The sequence below is a fragment of the Nicotiana tomentosiformis genome, chromosome 1, assembly GCF_000390325.3.
Source record: "Nicotiana tomentosiformis chromosome 1, ASM39032v3, whole genome shotgun sequence".
Lineage (NCBI taxonomy): Eukaryota > Viridiplantae > Streptophyta > Magnoliopsida > Solanales > Solanaceae > Nicotiana > Nicotiana tomentosiformis.
The window spans coordinates 148552123-148579426 of record NC_090812.1 but is presented as its reverse complement, the minus strand read 5'-3'; the positions used below and the strand labels follow the sequence as shown (position 1 = coordinate 148579426).

Genomic DNA, 27304 nt, shown 5'->3' with positions numbered 1-27304 from the left:
TCATACTAAGGTTGCTGCATTTTTTGTGCAGGACCTGAGACAGGTACTATCGGAGGACCTATCGGTGCGCACCCACGTTATCCAGAGACTTAGTTGTGAGCTGCCTTTGTAAGCCGTTCTGCAGCAACTAGTGCCTCTTCTTGTATTTGTGTTCTCTCTATTTTATTTCAGACAATATTTAGAATTTTGTATAATCTACTAGATACTCATACACTCATGACACCAGGTCTTGGCACACAATAGTAGAATTTGTGAATTTAATTATTTTACTTGGGTTTTAATTTATCTTATTTTCTCATATCTTTCTTAATTTTTGAAATTTCGAAGAGTTTGATTACTCGAAAAAATTTTAAAGAAATGAATATATGTTAAATCATTAGTTGGCTTGTCTAGCTGGGATGTTGGGCGCCGTCACGACCTATATGTGAGCTTGGATCGTGACATATTAATTACAAAAACATAAGTAAAAAAAATAAAATAAGTGTGTACAGTAGTTAATAGAGGGAAGTATTACATCACTACTTATTTTAAGAGAGAATAAGCAGTATTCAATAAGTTTTGCACTGGCAAAGTATGTTCTTAGGCTAAATACCCTTTTTCAGCACAATGAAAATTAAAAATGAATCTGTACTCCCATTTTCCAAGTTGAAGCAAAGAACACATAAAAGCACCAATCTTTTATGAGATTCAGAAAGAAAAAAAAATAGACAACAACCCATATTCTAAATCATCAATCCAAATATTCTTACACCATTAATTCAAATTTTTCTTTTTAAAAGAAAAAAAGAAAAACACCAAACAGCATGATCGTGAAAAAAAGAAGGTAATTATAATAACATAGAAAACACTCACCACAATAACCAAGAAAAGATTAACGGCAACACATTACAGAGAGAAACAGTTTGGGTGGGGCCCTGGGCTTTGGGTACACGTGGGAAGTACAAAGTAAGCGAGCAAAAGCTATTGTATGGGAATGTGTGGTGGTGAGGGCAATTTAGTCAAAGGCCATGCAAAATGTTATCTACGAGCTCGGTAAGATTTTATTTTGACCAATCATTATGTTTCATTTTAACTGACATTACCATATTACCCTTTAAATCCCAAGCAGACATGTCGTCCAGCTGTCTGCTAACTCCCCCTTATTAGATAGTAGAATTAAAAGCTCGTATGAACTACAATGAGTAAAAAAATCATAGCTTTTTTAAAGGGATCTAGCTATAGAGCATTCAAAAGTGACATTGAATTCTTAATTTTTCATGTTGGTGAGCATGGTATTAAATTCTATAGATTAACTTCTATATACGAATATTGCAATATATATATATATATATATATATATTATTAAGTTACCTAAAATATAATTTAGTCCATAAAATAAAGTGAAGCTGATAACATGAAAAATAAGACATATTCTCACGTATTATTTCAATATATCTTACATAGTTTAATTCAGCACACGAAGTAAAAAAGAAAGAAGAGTTTTTAAACCTATAGTCTTAAACATGTTATAGCACCTACTTGACTTTTGAAACTTGGGGTCTCTTAAACACGCATTAACATTTGTGCACTATAAAAGTTTCATATTAAGACTCAAATGAAAAGATAACATTAAATTATTCTCAAATATAAATATGTATAATTCTTTTTTGAAATGATAGGAAATAATGTCACATAAACTAGAACGGATTAGAGTAATATCCTGGGTAGAGCTAGGAAGGCGAAACGGGTTCATCTCAATCCCCTTTCCTGAAAAATTACATTATATATAATAGGTCAAACTTATTATTTTATGTGTATATAGTAGATGTTGAATGCTCTTGACTTCTTCATATATTTATTTTTTTATATTTTGAATTTCCTTTGAAAAAATTCTGACCCCATTACTGAGTATTACCTCACAAACTTATTAAAATATTAAATCCAATCATGCATGATTCCTTTTATCCAAAGGAGGTAGTTAGTGACTATAAATACTACTGCCCTAAGTAGTGGGAAAGAACTGAAAAACACTATAAAGACAACTCTGAGGGAAGACAAGAATTTTGCAGTAAATCATCAGAAGGAGACACACTCAATTCCCCACAAGCCCAAAAAGATGTCACAATGTGAGAAAGATTTGGAAGCAGAATTGGAAGTACTGAGAGAGACTTTTAAATCTGGGAAAACTAGAGAAGAATCTTGGAGGAGGACACAGTTAAAAAATTTGCTCAGATTTCTTGAAGAGAAAGAAGATGACATCTTCAAAGCCCTTAAACAAGACTTGGGAAAACACCAAGTTGAAGCTTACAGAGATGAGGTAATGTATTTTTACATTCTCCCTCCATCCCAAAATAAGTGTCGTTTTTTCCTTTTCGAGAGTTAAATTGACAATTTACTATGTTAAAGGGCAGCCCGGTGTACTAAACTCCTCCTATGTGCAGGGTCCGAGAAAGTATTCGGACCACAAAGATCTATTGTACGCAATCTTATCCTGCATTTTTGCAAGAAGTTGTTTCCACGGCTCGAACCCGTGAAAATATAGTTAAAATTAAAATTTAAATATTCAAAAATTATACGAAAATAACTACTCTTATAAATTATATAGTTTTTCTCATATTAATTTGATTAAAAATTAAATCTTAAAATATTAGTCAAAGTTCACGTATAGTTTATTTTCGAGAAGTGAAAAACACCAAGTAATTGGGAGGGAGGGAGTATATGATTAATTGGGTGGTAGTAACTATTTTTGAAGTTTTTATATTCATATAGTTTTAGCAATATTCACAAATAAAGATAACTTTCTAATTCAGAAGCCCGATTTCAGTTTTGGAGACAAAATCAAAGTTATGGAGTACATTACAATAGAATTCGAAAAAGTTTAATATAGGTCTAATACGTGAGTGTATACGTGGTAAAGTTTATAAAATAGTTCTGTCTTAATTTTTCTTTTAATATATTTTAAAAAGAATGCTACATTCTCCATATTAGTATATTTAAAATTCCAACCCTTTCATTTTATCCCAAATAACACTCCCTTATAGAAATGATATGTTATGCTATTAAGATCACAAGATTCAAAGATTATCTTTGATATCTTATACATATTTTTACCTTTAGTTTAGGATCACAAGACTTAAAAATTTTTATTACATTTTTATAATGGAGATAGGCTAGAGACAAGTGTGAAGTCCTTTTTAAAGACAACTAATGCTTGATTGGATATTTTAATTTGTTTTGCTTCACATTAGATGACAAAGCGAAAAAGAAATTAAGAAGAAAAAGGAGGAGGAAGCAATGGTGAATTAAACTAACAACATGCCGTTTCATGATGTAACATGAAAAATAAACTTACATTATTACAAAGCAAAAAAGGTATGGGTAGAATTATTATATAAAATATAAGGTAAAGGAAAAATAAAATTATTTAATAATAAAGAATGACAAGATGAGAGAAAAATACAACATGACAATGCGATCGCGTTAAATCAATCGTTACATAAGGTGATAATTTTTGTCTTTACGTAACAACGACAAAAATTAATAGGGAGCTTCCTTTATTTCATGACGGTGAAGTAAAATCAATATCATGATCTTTATTATATGATATATGATATATAAGGACGAGTTGAAAGGACCTTTTTTTTTTTTCCTTCTTGTCCACGTGTGGCTAAGATTAAGCCGTTGGCCTTATCATGCAAGTGGAAAGAGGGCATTAATTTTGACACAATTAGTTAGGGGGTGAAGTCAGAAGTGACAACCTAATTGAATCAATAGCCCTCCAACTTTGGCAAGGACCTTGTGAAGTCATTCATAAACATAGCATTAAAAACCCCATGGTCAGGATAACAATATCTTTATGATCCTCTGCACATCATTTTGACTTTTTTTTTGGTTGGGGGGTTAGTTTGGAAAGAACTCTTCTACTTACTAACTTCTGTAGTATTTTGGCATGATATTTTTTAAACGAAAAATGGAGAGGGTTAAGCTATGGTTTGAAGCAGTGGCATAGCCAAAGAATTTTAACGAGATTTCAAATTCGAGATTCAAAGCTACAATCTCTAAAAGAATAGTAAGGCTCAGCCTATTATTCCTAAAGTAACTTTTATCCGTTGAGTGACGCCCCACTCACTAGGATCACTAAGGTCGTCTTTCGCCGTTGCTCGATGGGTGTGTCAAGCTCCCTGATCTTCCTTTGTACTCGAGGGCCAATTTTCATCCGGCCCGAGGAAACCTTTGCACACCTCTGGTACCTTTTGGAAGGTCTACGCCTCATAAAACTATCTAACTGAGACTGTCCATTGGCCCATAAGTCCTGACACAAAGTTATAATTTTAGACCTTCCAGAGTGGTATATCGACCGAAAGCAGGGAGAGAGGGAGCTCTTACTAGTAAACAAAGAGGACCTCTTTAGAATAACTTTTGAGTCACACTTAGTGTTATGTAAAAATAACTTTGAGAGAATTCAACAAATATGTATACAAAAATAAATCGTATTTTTTACCTTATTTGCTGATTGAATAGACCCTTTCAGACCATATAGCTCCGGCCCTCATTAGGAGGTAGGAGAATGCATAATTTAATTAACATAATTATCATAGTGAGTAAATATAGCAATTCCATCTGAAGAAAGAATTATCTATATTTTTTTCTGCAGATTGGAACATTAATAAAATCTGTGAATTATGCACTGGATGGCTTAAAGCAATGGATGTGTGGCAAGAAGGTATACTCTGTAAAATAGACTTGCATTAGATGAATATTTTGAACTTAGTTACCTTGTATCTAATCTAAAGCTAAATATTGTTATTTGATTCACAGGCCAAATTGCCAATTGCTGCATTCCCTTCTTCAGCAGAGTTGGTTCCTGAACCTCTTGGTCTAGTCCTCATTATTTCCTCTTGGAATTTTCCTTTTGGTAAGCTTTTTTCTCCTTTCAATTTTAATTTTAGTTTTTCTCTAGCTTTGTCAGAAAATGATGAATTTTATGATTATTATTACTCAAGTTAGCAGAAAATTAAAAATTTAAAAATTGTAGTTCTCTTTAGAGATTATGTGTTAAGTGGCGTTCTCTCCCTAATACCTAAACAGAGTAGTTCCATTTTGTAGTTAATCGTAAGTTGGTATGTCCGTATGCGAAAAAAACTCAGACATGCTCAAATAACATGTGATATGTATATTGTTAGTGAAAATATAATTAATTACCGTTGACAAATAAGATGAAGAAAAATAAATAAATTTTATTTATGTTGAGGCGCAGATTTTTCGGTCTCTTTAAGGAGATTCAAGCTCACCACATCAAAATCCTCACTAGTCCAACAGTAATCTTCTTGACTTGTCCCCTCCAGAATACAACATCGTGTAACTCGAACAAACTCTGGACAAGTTGTTGAGTGAGTCCATTACTTAAACGGTCGCTCAATTTTTCGAAATTATCTACCAAAGTCATTTTTCTTTCGTTTGTAATAGCAATGTCACTTAACCATGCATATAGCACTCAGAATGTCACTTAACTATGCCTATAGCACTCGGAATGTCACTCAACCAAATTTATCAAACTTTAGATTGACAAATACCTATTTTACCCTTTAAATTATCAACTTTTTATCTTCTAATTTTTTTTTTTTGGTTTTGCTTTTTTAATATTATGATTTTTTTCTCACATTATAGACTTACCTATAGAACATAAATATTATATTTAAAAATAAAAAGTAAAAAATTCTAGCATATATAATATCGAAATAATAATATAATTGAGTATAATACTCAAGAATATGTAATGTCTATTACAAAAATATCTTTATTTTAAATAATTATTTTCTATAGTACGTGCATGTAATATATATTTTAAAAAATTTATTTTCTTTCATTCTCAATTGTGTAAATAATATTTTTAGTTTTTTTTGTTAATATCAAAATTATTATTACGAATAAATTGTTCTAATTAACTTTCTATTGTGCTCAATATTTTATTATTCCAACATTGTATATGCTTAAATACTATTTTAATTTTTTTAATTTTATAAATTAAATTTATTTTTCTAAGGTAAGTCCATAATATAAATTAAAAAGAGAAAATATATTATATTAAAAGGCTAAAAAATAAAAAGAAGATAAAAGCTGATAATTTAGAGGTAAAATAGGTATTTGGCGATCAAAAATTTGAAAAATCTAGTTGAGTGACCTTCTCAGATCTATTAGCATAGTTAAGTGACTTTGTTGTTACAAACGAAAGAAAGATAACATTGGTAGATAATTTCGGATAGTTGAGTGACCATCTGAGTAATGGACTCGTTGTTAAGTCCAAAGTTCCACCACTTGGAACACCTTCCTTCAACAAAAAATATTCTCTTTTCTAGAGAATAAGTTTGAGACGAAGATTTTCTCCTTCTGTTAACTCTCTTTTTCACTACATCAATTTTCCTTTTTTCATGCACACTACAATATTTTTTCATGCCAAACACAAGGAAGAAATACCACTATTTATAGGCAGGGGAAGATCTATGTATGGAGTTGGGGATGGTACGTCACTCGATCGCTCAAATAAAATCTTGTATATGTACTAGTATTTTCCTCAAAAATTCTACATAAGGAATGAATGGCACCCCGAGACACTAAGAAGTCGTTTGGTAGTTGGTTAGGAGAAAAGTTATCCATGTATTGGGGGCAACATAATTTATACAATATTTGGTAGCCATTAGTTATTTTGTACAAAATCCAGCATAACTAATACCATGTTTGGTTGTCATTTTACAATTCTACATAAATAATACATGTATAAGTTATGATTTAATCTGTGTATTATTTTATGCGGGGTAGAAGATAGAATAACTAATACATGTATTAGTAATACATGAATAAAATATTAAAATGATAAATTTATCCCCCATCATTTTACACATAAAGGCTTTCTTCTATAGATTGATCTGTATCAAACCCTTTGGAGAACAAGCATGGAGATAATGATGCTTCACTGCTAGGCTCTTCCTCTTCTCAATCTATTAGAGACAAAATCAGTAAATAAGTATTTTACTTTAAAATTTATATAATGTATATCAATTTGTAATACAACAAACCAAATATTCAAAAAAAATAATCCCTACGTAACTAATACATGTATAACTAATACATGCATAACTAATCCATTCATTACTTATTCCTGCATAACTAATACTTGCATAACTAATACATGTATAACTAATACTTGCATAACTCTAAGTAGTAACCAAACGACCTCTAGATGGATATAGGTGATATGGTTGAAGTGCTGAAATTCTATTTAAAGGACCCAGGATCGAGGCTCACTGTGATTTGTTCCTAGTTATTCCTTTTGTTACCTTATCCCCTTTCCTTTCTTTTCTTTATGCTCCTTTTGTTAATTGTTCTTATTTTTTTCATCTTTGTTATTCACTTATTTGTGCAATCTCATTTTTATTATTTATTTATTTGCTTCCTTTATCTTTTTCTGGATCTTTAAATTTTATTTGAATGTAATTTTTATTATTTTCTCTTTTTATCCATTTGTTGCTATTATATTAATTTTAGAGATTATTTTAGAGTGATTGAAGGGTGCGTATGATATAATGCATAATTTAATTTTTTTAAAATTGGATTGAAATTCAAAATGTACCAAACCAAACTGAAATAATTCAGAACGGATCAAATCGACTAAATATACATCTTAATTTAATTTTTTTCGCTAGTGATCGTTTTGCATTAGATAGTGGCACCCATAGCTATCAAATCCTGGACCTGCCTCTGTTTATAGGTGTAGAATCTCTTCCATGAAGTAAATAATAAGGTAGTGGGATAATAAAATTATAGAACATAGTTGAAGGTTATAAAACTTAATCTTTAGTGGGTAATTAATGATAGATCATGGCATTAATAGTTTGTCACGGCCCAAAATCTACCTAGTCATGATGGCACGTAACTCAACCCGTCAGATAAGCCAATTAACAACTATCCATTTCAATTAATATTTAATTGACTCTAATACACTCCCTAAAGACTGGTAGTACAAATCATGAGCTTCTAAGATTAGAATTTACAAAACTGGGATGAAATAAATACATCATCTGTTCGAAATCTACATAAACAGATTTTTATAAATCTAAGGCTACCATGAACAAGAGGCAGCTACTACTGGAACACAGATACATCTTAAAATCCACCTCTCGTCGATTGCATCAACATCAGCATCCAATATCTGCACGCAAGATGCAAAAGTATAGTATGAGTACAACCGACCACATGTACTCAATAAGTAACAAACCTAACTTTAGGTTAAAAGTAGTAACGAGCTGGAACAAGGATTAGGGTCCAGCACCAATAGCCAACAACAATTCATAACAACATAATAGAAGTAATAAAAGAAGTAGCTCATAGATAAAATGCTTAGCTCGTTCACAGTTCTAGAAAAATAGTCCTGCTTTTCAAATATATTAGTGAAAACCCAAATCATTTACCGAAATCACCAAATTTATGAGTAAGTTTGAAAACTTTGATTTTTCCCAAAACTTTCAACATGTAAATGTTTCATTTTTTAAAAAGGCGTGAGAAAAATACATCTTTATGCCTACATGCCAATATGTATGAGAAGTCATGAATGACGCAATATCATACAGCATGAGGAAAAATGCATCTCTATGCATGTATATCAGTGTGCATGTCAATGTAATACGACTCAATGATAAAACCATATGCATACTCTAAGAGTATCATTTCACTCAGTCCTCTCAATCGCACTCAGTAGGTACCTGCGCTCACTGAGGTATGTACAGACTCCGGAGGGGCTCCTTCAGCCCAAGCGCTATAACAACCCAATCATGGCATAAATCAATAAAACATGCTGCAGCGCGCAGCCCGATCCCATAAATATCCTCACCATCAGGCCCTCGGCCTCACAATTCATCAATCTCTCCAGTCTCTCGGGCTCACAATGTCATGAAAATCGGCAAAAATTGATGATATGATGAAATCAATAAATAGCAACAGAGACTGAGATATGATATGAAATGAATGAACATGACTGAGTAAGAAGTTACAATTTAAACAAATAATTCGATAACAGAAATGACCTCAGTGGGTCCCAATAATACCAACATTTGCCTAAGCATGATTTATAAGATGAGTGATAGCTCAATTTCTCTAACACATAAAAATATATGGAAAAATATAAGTTAATTGACTATACAGCTCTACGAAATCAACCGAGTCTCGATTTCTACGGTGCACGCCCGTCACCTAGCATATGCATCACCTCCAAAGAATTCACATAACACGTATAATCAGGGTTCATACCCTCAGTTCCAAGATTAGAGATGTTCCTTATCTCGAATAAACCGAATCCATTGTCGAGCAAGCTAAACAATGCTCCAAAAATTCCATTCTGTGCGTATCAACTTCTGAACGGTTTGAATCTAGTCACAATTAATTCGAATCAGTCAACACAAATTATAGGAATTAATTCCATATCAAAATATTAATTTTCCCATAAAATCCGAAATTACACTCAAACATTGCCCCGTGGGGCCGACGGAGTCCCATTTTCAGATCTTAAACATTCTGTCCAGGACTTTCTTCTTCGGGAACGCGGCCACTTCCTCGCGTTCGCGGAGCACAATTTTGTTTTGCCCAGTTTTCCTCCTTTGCGAACGCGGCACCTCCCTCGCGTTCGCGAAGCACAAATTGCCACTACCCCACAAGCCTTCTACGCGGACGCGAGGAGCCTCTCGCGAACGCAATGCATGACTGACCCACCTCTTCTCAAACGCGACCTCGACTATGCGAACGCGTAGAATAAATGCTTTGGGGTCCCAGCTGCCTCTATTTCCTCTATGTGAACAAGATAACTATCTCGCGTTCGCGATGCACCACTGCCCAGACATTCGCGAACGTGGCTCCCACTTCGTGAACGCGAAGCATAAATCCTCACCTGCCACCCACTCCCCTTCGCGAACGTGGGACTCCCCTTCGCGAACATGGGACTCCCCTTCGCGAACGTGGAACTCCCCTTGCGAATGCGAAGAAGGAAACCAGCACCTGAAACACCAGATTTTTTGCAATTCCAACAAGTTTAACTCTAGTCTGTTAACCACCCGGAATCCACCCGAGGCCCCCGGGACCTCAACCAAATATACCAACAAGTCCTAAAATATCATACAAACTTAGTGGAGCCTTCAAATCACATCAGACAACGCTAAAAACTCAAATCATACCCCAATTCAAGCTTAACGAAACTAAGAAATTTTAACTTCTACATTCGATGCCGAAACCTATCAAATCAAGTCCGATTGACCTTAAATTTTGCACACAAGTCATAAATAACATAACGGACCTATGAAAATTTTTAGAACATGATTCCAACCCCGATATAAAAAAAGTCAACTCCCGGTCAAACTTCCAACTTAAACTTACTATTTTCGCCATTTCAAACCTAATTTAACTACGGGCTTCCAAATAATTTTACGGATACACTCCTAAGTCCAAAATCACCATACGAAACTATTGGAATCATCAAAACTCTATTCTGGGGTCGTTTACACATAAATCAACATCCGGTCAACTATTTCAACTTAAGCTTTAAACCTTGAAACTAAGTGTTCCAATTTATTCCAAAACCTCACCGTACTCGGACCAATTTCCCCGGCAAGTCACATAATAATTGTAAAAAATAAATTGAGCAGTAAATGGGAGAATATAGTTGTAATACTCAAAATGACCAGTCGGGTCGTTACATAGTTACACCAAAGATAATGACCACTTTCTTGCCAGTTTATAGCCATTACCTCACAAGAAATAATGCACTTTAATTTCAATATTAAAATGCACATAATACCAACATATATAAACGTTCTTCAATTAACCATGATTAAATGGTGAAAACAGCATGGGCTAGCCTGTTTTCGTCTTGGTAATCAAAAAAATAGCCAGCATTTGCCAAGTCATTAAAACATAGCCCCTATTTTATGTGATTATAAAATCTAGACAAAAATATCCTAGCTGACCACTTTACCTAAATATGGGTAATGTCATGCACCAATAAGGTCGTGACATGTGTCATTAAAATAAAAAAATAAAAAAATAAAAATAAAATTACACATATACCCTCATCTTCTTCAACCTCATCTCTTCCACCTCCATCTCCTCCTCCATGGACCACCCGAAATATTAGAACACATAATTCAACCCAAAACCTAGGAGCCCAAGTGATTTAATCCGAGAAATAAATAAAAGCATCAAAAGCCAATAAGTCATGGCTCACACCACAGTATCATCATCACAACAAGGCCATTGTTAAAAAAAACGCAACAATGGCAAAGGTAGATCGAAAATAGAATAAGAATGGCCATCTCTCTACAACTCCTTGGGTGCCTGTCACGACCCAAAATCCCACCTGTCGTGATGGCACCTATATCAATACTAGGCAAGCCAAAAATCTAAATAAAATACCATATCTTTTAAATTTGAAAACAAAATAATTAAATTCAGCAGAAGAAATCTCACAATTTCAAATATAACACTCCCAAAAATCGGTGTCACTGAGTACATGAGCATCTAATGTGAATACAATGTTTGACTGATAAAAACCACTGCCTGAAAGTACAGAACAGTACAATAACTGAAAGAAAGAGAGACAAGGTCAACGGACGCCAAACAGCTGCCTTGATAGTCTCTAACTGATAGTACTCTGAGATCTAACAATCTCCGTGTCCGAAAGCACCTGAATCTGCACACGAGGTGCAGAGTGTAGTATGCGTATAACTAACTCAATAAGTAACAAGACTAACCTCTGGGCTGAAAGAAATGATGAGCTTCGCAAGTACAGTCCAGTAAAAATAATGGTACAGAAATGTAGGCATGCTTTCAACTTCAACAGTTATACTCAATACAAGTGAAATAGATCAATACTGCATGATATGAGGCATATGACATCTCAGTAGAAAGACCTCATGTCAATACTGGTCACAAATTATCCTTTCACTTGGTACTGTTTATGGCCAATCAAGCCCAGGGGTGTTCCAACCCGTATATATATATATATATATATATATATATATATATATATATATATATATAAACATCGACTGACAGTCCGTCACCTAGAACTGTATACGGCCAATCCATCCATGGGATAATTTATCCCTAAATATAAAAGATACTAACAAGATCCATGTCCAGATAACTCATTACAACACAAATAAGTAAGGCAAGTCCATGCCCTGGGAAAATCCATCCCAAATATATATATAAGCAGTAAGTAAGGCAAGTCCATGCCCTAGGAAGTCCATCCCGAATATCGATGATCATCTACGCTCACTGGGGGGGGGTGTACACACTCCGGAGGGGCTCCTTCAGCCCAAGCGTAATACAAAGCCAATATGGCCTACTGCAGGCGGGCAGTCCCGATCTGTATAATAACAAAGCCTATAAGGCCTGCTGCATGCGGGCAGTCCCGATCCATAAAATAGTAAAGCCAATAAGGCCTTCTGCAGGCGGGCAGCCCCGATCCAGAAAATAGTAAAGCCAATAAGGCCTGCTGCAGGCGGGCAGCCCCGATCTAGAACAATAATAATGTATAAAGCCATTCTGGCCTGCTGCAGGCGTGCAGCCCCGATCCATTTAATAATAACATATATAAAGCCAAATGGCCTACTGCGTTGCGCAGCTCAATCCCATAAATATCCTCATAATGGACAATTATAACCGACTGTGAAATATATATTTTTGAACAATTAATTCAACAACAACACAACCCTATGGGTCCCAAAATATTGGTACGTAGCCTAAACATGATCTTTAATAGGAACCTCAGCTTAATTTCTCTAACACGTGGAGAACGTTCAGATAATAACAATGATTCATTAATCTTACAACTGCACAGGATTTATTCAAGACACAATTTATATGGTGCACATCCACATGATCGTCACCTATCGTGTATGTCACCTCCAAACAATTTATATCATACCAAATTCGGGGATTCATACCCTCAGAACCAAGTTTAGAAGTGTTACTTACCTTCAAACCGTATAATCATTTACTCTGGTATGCCTTTGCTTCGTGAATTGGCCTCCAAATGCCTCGAATCTAGCCACAAATAATTCATTTCAGTCAATAAAAATGATAGGAATTAATTCCATAAGAAAATACAAATTTTTCATCAAAATCTGAAATTTCACCCAAAAATCACCTGTGCGGCCCACGTCTCGGAACCCAACAAAAGTTACAAAATCCGAAAGCCTATTCAACCACGAGTCTAACCATACTAATTTTACCAAAATCCGAACTCTACTCGACCTCCAAATCTTCAAATCTTATTTTAAAATTCCTAAGTTCAAACCCCCGATTTACACCTCAAAAACATGTAATCTAGTCGGATTATTCGATGATAATTCAATATTATGGAGTAGAAATGATCACAAGTGACTTACCTCAAGTTTACCTTGAATTCTCTCTCAAAATCGCCCCAAAACCCGTGCTTGAAGGTCCAAAAATGGCAAACCTTGGAACCCCCTATGTTTTTAACATTCTGTCCAGGATATTCGCACCCACGGTGATTTCATCGTGCCTGCGGTCTTTGCACCCGCGGTGATTTCTTCGCGCCTGCGGTCTTCGCACCCACGATGATTTCTCCGCGCCTGGGGTCTTCAAACCCGCGGTAAAATTTTTCGCACCCGCGGTGCCTGGCCAACCCATGCATTTTCGGCTTCCGCAACTAATTCCTCGCATCTACGAGCTCGCACCTGCGGCCCTTTTTCGCGCAGGTGCGATCACACCAGCAGCCCAGCTGCTTCAGCTCCTCCTCCAAATCCAAATTCGATCCGTTAGGCATCTGAAACGCACTTGAGGCCTTCGGGACCTCGTCCGAATATACCAACAAGTTCCATAACATAACACGGACCTACTCGAGGCCTCAAATCATATCAAACATCATCAAAACGACGAGTCGCACCTCAAATCAAAATCTATGAACTTTGAACTTTCAAATTCTATATCTTGTGCCGAAATACATCAAATCAATCCAGAATGACTTCAAATTTTGTACACAAGTCATAAATGACATAAAGAAGCTATTCCAATTTACAGAATCAGATTCCGATCTCGATAACAAAAATTCAACCCTCCCCTCCCCCCCCTCCCCCTCAAACTTCAAAAAAATTTAACTTTCGACATTTCAAGTCTAATTCCACTACGGACCTCCAAATAATTTTCTAGACACACTCCTAAGTCCAAAATCACCATACGGAACTATTGAATCATCATAATTAAATTCTGAGGTCGTTTACACATAAGTCAATATCCGGTCATTATTTTAACTTAAGCTTTAAACCTTGGAACTAAGTGTTCCAATTTATTCCAAAACCTCATCGGACCCGAACCAATTGCCCCGGCAAGTCACACAACAACTGTAAAGCCCAATTTGAGCAGTAAATAGGGAAACGGGGTTGTAATACTCAAAACGACTGGTCGGGTCGTTACATTCTCCCCCACTTAAATATACGTTCGTCCTCAAACGTGCCAAGAATTATTTCTACGCCATCAAATCACTGTTCCATCTTACCACACACGTACCCGGGGTGATCTCACGTCACCCTATTCTATATAAATTGTATAGGCTTGACAACACAACATAACTGAAAATCATTAATTTAACCTTAGCCCATAAACTTTGTACTTCAATTTCCAACATTCAGGATTTCTTTTCAAGACCCGAATCTCATATCAACACGCTGTATGAGTTTGAATACGCTGTACCAAGCCATAACCATAACCCAAGATATAATCATGTAACATATTACACAACTCGCATGCTCGCAACACCATTTTCGATCACAGTAACTACTCCAAACTAACCGGGTAATAGTATTAAACTCCATATCAAGCCAAACCTCATTCCAAAACCTTCGTACACTGCTGATGTTTAAGGAAACACATGGAATCTCATAATCAATTATTAGATCAACAAGTCATGGAGCTCTCTCGCCCCAACCCGAACCATAATCACTTTCTAAGCCGACTTTCGATATTATCCTTCCGAATATACTATAATCAAACATGATAGTACCCATTCTAGGTCCAATGGCCTTACGATATTAAACACAACTATCCCACTGACATGCCACACCAATACAACTCAAGACACAACTGCATAGCTTGTACCCAAAATGGAAGATGTCTCAAAGTAAAGAACCGTATTGCAAGTTCAACAAGCACCACCACAATTTCAATGCTATAAGCTCATTATATATAGTAAAACTAAGACACACGAACTTAATAAGAGTAACCAGCTCTTCTAGAGCTCACATTATCATCGGTCGCACGGATAACTCACGTGCTATAGTATCAATATCTGGACCCGTACGGACAACTCGCGTGCCAATAATATCAGTATATGGGTCTGCACGGACAACTCACGTGCCAATATTATCAGTATATGGATTCGCACGGACAAATCACGTGCCAATAACATAAATCGCCTAGCATGATCACATGCCTCCAGTCCCAGCATATCATACAGGATCAATTAACAAGTACATATGTATATGATAATGAAATAAGATTCGCATGCTCCTGGACTGATATAAATAACACGCCATAGCGTAAGCATGTGCAAAGTCTGCTATCACACTTCAAATTGGCAAGTTAACGCAGAAATAGTAAGTACCCCGTTTATTCAAGGGAATTAGCCTCTTTGTAACCTCAAATGTAGCCCAGGTAGTTATCAACAAAGGTACGAACACGAGAAACATTATAACTTTACGCTTAACAGTCAACTCTAGGCATATCATAGCCTAAGCATTCTTTCGAGTATGAATACTCGCCTCGATGCCCGCACATTGGCTCAAACCTCACATATATACACACTTATAGCGCGTAGCCATCACAAATAATTAGTGCAACTAGTGCCTCCACTGAGATAAAATAAAATACTCACCTCAAACAGGTCGCAACCCGAAATAATATACTTCTGAGAACTCCCAGTCTCCAAATTCATCAAACACATGAATCATTGTAATTGATCCCAACTCCAACACTAGAATGACTAACACATCTTCCACTCACGATCTTCCCACAAGGAATACTTTCATAATTCTTCTGTGCCACATAGAAATAATTTGAATATCATCAGTCTATCAATCAGGTGAGTACTACAATACCAATGGATATCCGTAAGTCAAAACACAATGCGCCTTTTGAAATACGCACCCTTCTCAGGGATTATCGAGCAGTTATAACATTCATCTAAATATCTAAAACTGGCCATTCTGTCCAAAATTCGTGATCTTCCTTTCAAGAATGAACTGCCACCTTGTATATGTAAATCTAAATCTGGCACAACATATCACATCTATCATGTGAAAGGCACAAGAATCTCATTATAAACTCTAAGTCACCAGCAAATTACATACCCTATTAGTTAGAAACCTCTCTCGAGAGTCATCTACTCTGCTCAAATCTAATTTACTCCGCCCCAAACGGGCCGAAAGATATGTGCTCCTTTAGCACGATCAACATTCAAAGAAGTAACCCTACCTTAACACGACCAATCGAAAGGTACGAACACGAGAAATAACAATTTAATCCTCTCGTGTGCGCTACATCCTTCAAAATAATAATTTAATCATCTCATAAAGTGCATTATAACCCGCATTAAATAAATTTCCTTACTCAAGTCATCCCCGATCTCAACCTCTGCAAGTCGTAACCAACCCACAAGTATGCCTCAAACAAAAACTAAAATTTAACATATATCCATAAAATTGAATTGTCAATAGCAGACTCCCCCACTTGGACCAAAGCCATAGATCAAAATACTTGATAACTCACAATACCCATACTTTATTACTGCCTTAATACCGCAGTCAGTTCAACAAAAATTCTTCTCAAGCTCAAGACACACCAATCATAAAATACCTCAATCATCCGCTAAATCTCGCATTCATTCTTTTAACACTCAAGACAACTTTCTCAACCAGATTCACATTCAAGTCTCAACACATACACCCCGCTGGCACAAATGAAACTCTCTATTCACATCACAAGGAACACACTTACATAATTTACTGCACAGGGGATATCCCACCAGCTTTGTCTCAAATTGGCATCTTGCTATACCCTTTCGCAGCCACAATTACCATGAAATCACTTAATCTTTCTGAGTCCAAACTCATTAATCACACACGAAAATTTAATTTGCCCCAAAATTTAACAACGTGAAAGATCTTTCAAAACATTCACAATCGAGATTGTATGTCACATCAAAATGAAAATAAAGCACCCAATGGCCTTCCTTTACATTTTAAGAAAACACTTCTCGTCACATTCAAAATGTCTTAACACATCCCGCAGTTACATAATTCTCATCACAAAGCCATTCCATCGTTCATCGAGCCACAAATTGCACTCGCAGTGACATTACCGGGCATATGAGTCTAAATGTACAGATTACAACTGAAGCTACCGAGCCTAAGCTGCGGTATAAACCAGGCCTCAAGTCCTCCAGACTGGCCCATCACCAAAACACAGAATACACATCTTGAATCTCGTCCATAAAATCACAAGTCGGCGATGTACAACTGATACCGAGTGCTCATATGCGAATACGAATACGTGGAAGGAATTCAAAGTGTTATGTTTCAAGCTGAATCAATTCCGCACGATAGAATATAAGAAAGTGGAATTTTCCTAAGGGTTCTGCAGCCTCTCGAAGATAATTACAGAAGTCTCTGTATCAATCCGCAAGACTCTACTAAACCTGCTCATGAATCGTGAGACCTATGTCACCTAAAGCTCTGATACCAACTTGTCACGACCCAAAATCTCACCTGTCGTGATGGCACCTATATCAATACTAGGTAAGCCAAAAATCTAAATAAAACACCATATCTTTTAAATTTGAAAATAAAATAATTAAATTCAGCGGAAGAAATCTCACAATTTCAAATATAACACTCCCAAAAACCGGTGTCACTGAGTACATGAGCATCTAATATGAATACAGTGTTTGACTGATAAAAACCACTGCCTGAAAGTACACAACAGTACAATAACTGAAGAAAATAGAGACAAGGTCAACAGACGCCAAGTAGCTACCTTGATAGTCTCCAACTGATAGTACTCTGAGATCTAACAATCTTCGTGCACGAAAGCAACTGAATCTGCACACGAGGTGCAGAGTGTAGTATGAGTACAACTAACTCAATAAGTAACAATACTAAACCTCTGGGCTGAAAGAAATGTTGAGCTCCGCAGGTACAGTCCAGTAAAAATAATGATACAGAAATGTAGGCATGTTTTCAAGTTCAACAGTTAAACTCAATACAAGTGAAATAGATCAAAACTGTATGATATGAGGCATATGACATCTCAGTAGAAAGACCTCATGTAAATACTGGTCATAAATTATCCGATCACTTGGTACTGTTTATGGCCAATCCATCCCAGGGGTATTCCAACCCGTATATATATATATATATATATATATATATATATATATATATATATATATATATATATATATATATAGCAGTAAGTAAGGCAAGTACATGCCCTGGAAAGTTCATCCCGAATATCGATGATCATCTACGCTCACTGGGGGTGTGTACACACTCCGGAGGGGCTCCTTCAGCTCAAGCGTAATACAAAGCCAATTTGGCCTACTGTAGGTGGGCAGTTCTGATTCGTATAATAACAAAGCCTATAAGGCCTGCTGCAGGCGGTCAGCCCCAATCCATAAAATAGTAAAACCAATAAGGCCTGCTGCAGGCGGGCAGCCCCGATCCAGAAAATAGAAAAGCCACTAAGGTCTGTTGCAGGCGGGCAGCCGCCCCGATCCAGAATAATAATAATGTATAAAGCCATTCTGGCCTGCTACAGGCGGGCAGCCCCGATCCATTTAATAATAACATATATAAAGCCAAATGGCTTGCTACGTTGCGCAGCTCAATCCCATAAATATCCTCACAATGGACAATTATTACCGAGTGTGAAATATATATTTTTGAACAATTAATTCAACAACAATACGATCCCATGGGTCCTAAAATATTAGCACGTAGCCTAAACATGATCAATAATAGGAGCCTCAGCTCAATTTCTCTAACACATGGAGAATGTTCAGATAATAACATGATTCATTAATCTTACAACTGCACAGGATTTATTCAAGACACAATTTATATGGTGCACATCCACATGCTCGTCACCTATCGTGTATGTTATCTTCAAACAATTTATATCATACCAAATTCGGGGATTCATACTCTCAGAACCAAGTTTAGAAGTGTTACTTACCTCAAACCGTGTAATTATTTACTCTGGTATGCCTTTGCTTCGTGAATTGGCCTCCAACCGCCTCGAATCTAGCCACAAATAATTTGTTTCAGTCAATAAAAATGATAGGAATTAATTCCATAAGAAAATATAAATTTTTCATAAAAATTTAAAATTTCACCTAAAAATCACCCGTGGGGCACACGTCTCGGAACCCGACAAAAGTTATAAAATTCGAAAGCCCATTCAACCACGAGTCTAACCATACTAATTTTACCAAAATCCGATCTCAACTCAACCTCCAAATTTTCAAATCTTATTTTCAAATCCCTAAGTTCAAACTCCCGATTTACACCTCAAAAATATGTAATCTAGTCGGATTATTCGATGATAATTTAATATTATGGAGTAGAAATGATCACAAGTGACTTACCTCAAGTTTTCCTGGAATTCTCTCTCAAAATCTCCTCAAAAACCGTGCTTGAAAGTCCAAAAATGGCAAAACTCAGAACCCCCTCTGCTTTTAACATTCTGTCCAGGATTTTCGCATCCGCGGTGATTTCTTCGCACCTGCGGTCTTCTCACCCGCGGTAATTTCATAACGCATGCGGTCTTCTCATACGCGGTGATTTCTTCACGCATGCGGTCTTCGTACCCGCGATGATTTCTTCGCGCATGTGGTCTTCGCACCCGCGGCAAATATTTTCGCACTCGCAGTGCCTGGCCAGCCCATGCATTTTCCGCTTCCTTGACTAATTCCTCGCATCTGCGAGATCGCACTTGCGGCCCTTTTTCGCGTAGGTGCTATCACACCAGCAGCCCAGGTGTTTCAGCTCCTCCTCCAAATCCAAAATCGATCCGTTAAGCATCCGAAACTCACTTGAGGCCCTCGGGACCCCGTCCGAACATACCAACAAGTTCCATAACATAACACTGACCTACTCGAGGCCTCAAATCATATCAAACAACATCAAAATGACGAGTCGCACCTCAAATCAAAATCTATGAACTTTGAACTTTCAAATTCTATATCTTGTGCCGAAATACATCAAATCAATGCGGAATGACTTCAAATTTTGCACACAAGTCATAAATGACATAACGAAGCTATTCCAATTTATAGAATCAGATTCCGACCTCGATATCAAAAAGTCAACCCCCCTGTCAAACTTTTCAAAAATTTAATTTTTGGCATTTCAAGTCTAATTCCACTACGGACCTCCAAATAATTTTTCGGACACACTCCTAAGTCCAAAATTACCATACGGAGCTATTGAAATCATCATAATTAAATTTCGAGATCGTTTACGCATAAGTCAATATTCGGTCATTATTTTAACTTAAGTTTTAAACCTTGGAACTAAGTGTTCCAATTCATTCCAAAACCTCACTGGATCCGAACCAATTGCCCCGGCAAATCATACAATAACTGTAAAGCTCAATTTGAGCAGTAAATGGGGAAAAGGGGTTGTAATACTCAAAAAAACTGGTCGGGTGGTTATAGTGCCATATCTACTGAAGCTTATTTATATCAACAAAGATATAAACTGACTATTTTCATTTATAGCTCTCTTCCAAACTTTTGTTTATCATTCCCATGGCGACATGGCTGTCGCCATCATCACCAACTTTCAGAATGAAAAATTCAGCCTCCTCTTGAACGTCAGAAGCTAAGAATCATAAATCTGAGATAGATAATCGCAAAATCAAAGGTAAAAGCACATGTACGCGATAGATGTAGCAGAAATTACTCACAAGAAAAAAAAGTTGTATTAATTAAAAATTTTGCGATGACAAAATTTTATTAAGTGTGAATGAAATCAAACATATAAAAAAGGAGGTTAGAGAAGAAAGATATTGAAAGTTTGAGATTAATGCAAAATATTTATATTTAAGAGGAAATTAGAGGTACTGATTTTAAGAAAGAAATAGGAAAGAAGGGATTTGGGGGTGGGGGTGGCTGGCTGAAGAGAGATAGAGGAAGGGTGGGGAAGATGAGGGAATTGTTGACACGTGGCATTAAATAAATAATTATAGAGTATTTTTATTGGTAGACGCATTTCTATTGTGGTGTTTTACACCTACTGAATCCGGGTCAAAGAAGGTGTGTATTAGACACACTTTCAAAAGGTTGAGTGTATAATATTATTTTTGCCCACAAAAAATATGTAACAGAAATTTGGTCCATTGTTCAAGTGTCTATCTTATGTATTTTGCATTTATTTAGGACAAGAATTTAAAAAAGTAATAAGCTGGGACAGATCTGAATGATACAGTCCCCAAATAGTCTTTGCGCCAGTGGACATAAACGAAAGCATGAAAGAAATTCCAAAACAAACTACCCATTTACTTAACTCTTGAAATTAAATTTATAAACACTCAATACGAATAAATATTTTCCACTGACATAATCTATTGCCCCGCCTTTGACTTCTTAAATAACAAAAGCCAATAGGAATTGATAACGTCAAAGCAAACGTTATCCTACCAAAACAATCAACCATGTTAATGTTGTACATCATGTTTGTAATTCACTAATTTGCACCATAATAAGGATTCATTAATTTCTATGACAAGATAATTTTCTTCTAATCAAGTCTTTAATTACTTTTTTATTTGTTCATTAAACTTAGGGTTATCATTGGAACCACTAATTGGAGCAATAGCAGCTGGAAATGTGGTTATTTTGAAACCCTCAGAGCAGGCTCCTGCCTCTTCATCAGTGCTAGCTAAGACAATCTCCAAATACTTGGATAATAAAGCTATTAAAGTCATTGAAGGTGATAATTCAGTTGGTGACAAACTGTTGCAGCAAAAATGGGACAAGATTTTCTTTACAGGTTTGAACTTTTAGTCACTGTATTACAATGTAATTGTGATTTTACTTAATTTTTTGGTTAAAACTTTTAACCAAAAAATTAAGTAATAAAATAGGAAATTTATATATATATTATGTGTATAAGAAAAAATGATAAAATAGGATATTTTTGTGCCAGTGTTGATTCTTTTACCCCCGGTAATAAAAGTGTTTGAAAAAATAGCCCGGGCGTCAAATTTTAAAGCACGCTAGCCAAAATTTCAGCAACTTATGGCCGTTGTTAGATTTTGTGGAAAAATCATGGCGATCACCAAAATTTGCAATATTGCGACTGAATTTCTGGTGCTTTAAAATTCTGGCAATTGCTGGAATCACTTCCCAAAACTCTAACTAGCGTGAATCAAAATTCTAGTCAGAGGCTATTTTCTCAAAACTTTTTTTATCAGAATCAAAATTTAAACGGTAGTCCTAAGAAAATTCATCCAACATAATTTTTACTGTGTATAATCAATGTATAATTAGTGTTTAGTTAGCTCAGTCACTCTTAAATGGTTACAGGGAGTACAAAAGTGGCTAAAATTGTAATGGCCGCTGCTGCGAAGCATTTGACTCCTGTGACCCTGGAATTGGGCGGAAAGTGCCCTGCTGTCGTTGATTCACTCTCCGGTTCTTGGGATACAAATGTAAACTCCCTCTCCTTTTCTTTTACCATCCAATTTAGTTTCTGTTTCTTTTTATAAAAATATTAAAGGATTTTTAATATTTCTTACTCCCTTCGTTTCAATTTATATGTGACTCTATTCTACTGATGGAGAGTTTAAGAAAAAATAAAGATTTTTGAAATTTGTAGTATTAAATATGTCCTTATTTTTATATGGATATAAGATTTGTCGTAAACATGTCATAACATTTGTGTGAGTATCAAAACATTATCGTTAAGAGTAAAATGTGAAGCTAAAATTAAATTATTTCTAATTTTTTAAAAAAAAAAAAAAAAATTGGACAAACTATAAAAGAAATAGGGTAACATAACTGAAACGGAAGGACTAACTCTTATACTGTATCTGCATTTGTTTTCTCTTATTTTCATATTTTCGCCCCGGCGTAGAGCGTGCAAGCAAATACATATCGAAAAATATTATTAGTAATAAATAAAAGTACCATGATTTAACAAGTTTAATGTATGCAAGATGTCATACGACTCAATTTGATATTATAACAGAAGATCTTGAGTTTGAATCTGACCATCAATAAAATATTTCTTGTTCTTAGCTTAAGAAAAAGAATATGGTGCAAGTTGTGACACAAAGAAAAGATTAACACAATATGTCTTATTTCTTACAATTTAAAAAATTTGATTGTCCATATTAACACTTTAATATCAAAAATATTCTTTTAAAATAAGTCACACACACACACACACACACATATATATATATATATATATATATATATATATATATATATATATATATATATATATTGTGTTAAGTTAGAATAAGAAATTGCTACAAAAATATCGTATAAAAATAAACTTTTCTTTTACACATGATCAGAAGAAAGACGGCTCACATAAATTGTGTGAAGCAGGTTTTGCTTATTTTATTTATAAATTTTGTTAGTGAATTCTTCTTGGCCCTTGCTTTATTTATCGTATACTGGTTTTGACTAATATCTGTTTTTTTTTTTCTTTTACTTTTTCATAGATTGCAATGAAAAGAATTCTTTCTGGGAAATTTGGGGCTTGTGCTGGCCAAGCATGCATTGGAATTGATTATATCCTAGTCGACAAGACGTATGCCAACGAGTTGGTACGTATTAGAAATTGCTGCGGTTGCGCTGTTCAGATAAGTTGATCGTTTATTATTTCTTTAATAATTAAAATAACATAAATTCAGGTATTATTAATAGTTTCATAACATCGCTAATGTACTAATGATAATGCCTCTTATACATGCGTAATGCGTTGCAACGTGAAAAAAACTCACATTTTATATTTGTATGAAAATAAAATTTTCTCATTAAGGCCATATAAACTCTAAGAAAGTACGTACTTTTTTTTTCTCACATATAAGTCATTGAATCTTAAGAACTGTATAATAGTAAAGTCACAAAGCTTAACCTACTGTAACAAGTAAATTTCTGACATACTAAGAAAATTCATGACTAATAATTTTGACGAATACTATTGCTTTCTCTTGAAATACTAATAATTTGCATGTTAATATTTGCAATAGGTAAAATTGATTAAACTTGCCATCCCAAAAACATTTGGAGAAAATCCAAAAGAATCACATTCGATTGCGAGGATCATTAATAGAACTCATTTCTTGAGGTTAAAGAATCTTTTAGATGAGCCAATGGTAAAATCTTCAGTCGTACATGGAGGCTTAACCGATGAAGATAATCTGTGAGTAACTTTTTCCAACATTTTCATTTCAATCTAGTCAACTCTTTGAAAATTTATGATTTTTTGAACTAGAGTTTTGATATCCAAATCTTTGTAGTATATTGTTGTCTATTGATCAAGTAAGTTTCTTTCTTTAGGTTAAATCACCCGCACTTATGGGTTGGAATTTGAGTCCGAACCCATTTGACTCGCCCAATCCACTCAAGGTTGGGCCGGTCATTGATCCGTCAATTTGTTGAATCTTGACTCAATCCATTTCAGTCTATTTAAAGTTGGGCTGATTTTTAACCCAAATTGATACATAAGTAACTTTGCTAAAATATTTTTAAAATAATTTTTTTTTGTTTGATATGTTATATATGACCATAACAAAAGAAAAAAGTCTTATTGATAATTAAACAATCGATAAGAAAATACAGCACATTAATTAAAGCTTGATAAGAGTTGGCCGGATTGGGTTATGATCCAAATTTTAGTCCATCTTGACCTAGCTACTCTCAGCCAAAGTAACTGTTGGGCGGGTCATTGACCCATCCATTTATTGACTCAGCCTATTTTGACCCGTCCAAAATCAGTCCAACCCGCTCATTGATACCCCTACCCATGCATAGAACCTTGTAAGGTTTTATTAATAAACCACAAAGGAGAAATATAAGTAATCAGGGTGAAACCTTACAAGCATATATCAGCATAATTCATAATTCTTCTTGGCACTTTTTAAAGTATTGATTAGAGGAAATAATATAGAGTAAGAGTTGACAATTTTTAAAGAAAAATATTTCTCGCCCATAAGTGAGAAAAGCCATTTTTCACTTTTGATAGAAAATATTTTCCTTGAGAAATATTTTTCGATAACGGAACCTTTATAGAACCCCATAATTGAAAATATTTATCAGTCCTTTAATTTGTCCCAAACACACTTATATATAATAAATAGTATATTATCTTTTGTTGCTTTAAAAGTTGCCAAATTTAATGCACAAGTTCGAATGCAGGTTCATTGAGCCCACAGTATTACTGGATCCTCCGGTGCAAGCTGCAATTATGACAGAAGAAGTTTTTGGTCCATTGCTCCCTATCATAACTGTGAGCATACATTACATATATATATATATATATATATATATATATATATATATATATATATATATATATATATATATATTTCTTTTTTTCAATACTATCTAGTTCTCGCAAAAAAAAAAAAAAAAGATAAGAAAAGACACATTATGTCTCTTAGTTTTTGAAATACTTGCATTGCCCCCTTGAACTTGTGAATATAAAAGTTTAACTTATTCAACATTTTCTTTTTCTTTGTTTTGGGTCTACAAAAGGCAACATTTGTTCTAAGGTGAATTTATTTTGTTTTATTAGTTGGATAAAATCGAGGACAGTATTGAATTTATCAATGCAAGGCCTAAAACACTTACTATATATGCCTTTACCAAAGACGAAGCACTCAAAAAGAAGATTATAAGCAGAACATCTTCAGGAAGTGTGGTGTTCAATGATTCAATCATCCAAGTAAGTCCAGCATTTACTATTTTTCTTTTTTAATTTAATTGTGTTGTCGGGAGCCTTGGCGTAACTGGTAAAGTTGTTGTCATGAGACCAAGAGGTTACGGTTCAAGTCGTGGAAACAACCTCTTGCAGAAATGCAGGGTAAGGTTACGTACAATAGACCCTTGTGGTTTGGCCTTTCCCTGGACCCCGCACATAGTGGAAGCTTAGTGCACCGGACTGCCATTTTTTTAAGGAAAAATACCAGTTATATCCATTTATAAGTAGCTTATTATAAAAATTGATTAATTCATAAAATATTACTAATATTAATCATTTAACTATTTGTAGCCAAAAAAGGTTAAATTTTTGCTTTCTTTTGAGTGGGTGTTATTAGAATAGGTTGGGTACATCTTAAAGAACTTGAATCTCAATTTTGGGATGATTTGGTAGAGTTTTGAGGTGGTTTGAATTGAAAATTCGAAGTAGAAGATGAACATGAAAAAATGATTGGTGTATCACATATGTATCATATTTATATCAAATGTGTATCACATGTATATCCATGTATACCTGTGTGTGAGATACACGTGTCGCAGAAGAATTTTTTGAACTCGATTTTAACTATAAATTTTGATATCAAATCAGTCCAAATCACCTCCAATCTTCCTCAAATTTTGTATATTAACTCGTCTATATGTTTTCAATGAATCTCAAACATACCCATTGAAAAAAGTCATTTTTTATATATGCTTGATTAGTTTTTGTAAGTTTATGATTAATTATTAGATATTGGTAGGTTGAGACTTTTTTGGGATATTTCTGTACGATCCCCTTTTTTAATCGTGTTGTCGTCGTGGTCGTCGTCGTCATCATCTTCTTCTTCTTATTTTGAATAGATTTAACATTAAACTAATTATCAAGATGACTTTGGTTATTATAAATGCAGTATGCAGCTGATACACTTCCATTTGGGGGAGTAGGGCAAAGTGGCTTTGGAAGGTACCATGGGAAATTTTCATTTGATACATTTAGCCATGAGAAAGCAGTTGTAAGAAGGAGCTTTCTTACTGACATCTGGTTTAGATATCCTCCTTGGAATCATAAATCACTTCAACTCTTTAGAACTGCTTATAGATATGATTATCTTAGTGTAGTTCTTATTACACTAGGACTAAAAAAGGCTTAGCGTGATGTTTAATTTATTTGCTTAATTGCAAATATTTGTATTTGTATTAAATTAGTTATCCGTCTTCTCTACCGTATTAAAAAAGTTTGATTTGTAATTTACATTTGAGTGACTAATGTGTTAAATTCTTCTA

General features: G+C 34.9%; 1 protein-coding gene across 2 annotated transcripts; it reads left to right on the top strand.

Annotated features, from left to right (window-relative positions):
* The first annotated feature begins 1988 nt into the window (after positions 1-1988).
* Positions 1989-27304, top strand: LOC104104086 (aldehyde dehydrogenase family 3 member F1-like). 2 transcript variants are annotated; one of them, XM_070192249.1, is made up of 10 exons: positions 1989-2296; positions 4634-4702; positions 4798-4894; positions 21888-22094; positions 22631-22755; positions 23779-23883; positions 24310-24482; positions 25478-25568; positions 25857-26006; positions 26932-27304. In XM_070192249.1, exons 1-10 carry the CDS (start codon positions 2096-2098, stop codon positions 27169-27171), a joined length of 1458 nt encoding a protein of 485 aa, XP_070048350.1. In that variant the 5' UTR covers positions 1989-2095; the 3' UTR covers positions 27172-27304. The 2 variants fall into 2 exon arrangements, with proteins under 2 accessions (XP_070048350.1, XP_070048354.1); XM_070192253.1 differs by lacking the exon at positions 1989-2296 and adding an exon at positions 3939-4048.

Bases quoted from the DNA above. Each gene is read 5' to 3' on its own strand.
- LOC104104086 (XM_070192249.1), top strand. From the start codon at position 2,096: ATGTCACAATGTGAGAAAGATTTGGAAGCAGAATTGGAAGTACTGAGA. The intron at 2,297-4,633 runs GTAATGTATTTT...TTTTTTCTGCAG, and splicing joins TTGAAGCTTACAGAGATGAG to ATTGGAACATTAATAAAATC. The intron at 23,884-24,309 runs GTACGTATTAGA...TATTTGCAATAG, and splicing joins AGACGTATGCCAACGAGTTG to GTAAAATTGATTAAACTTGC.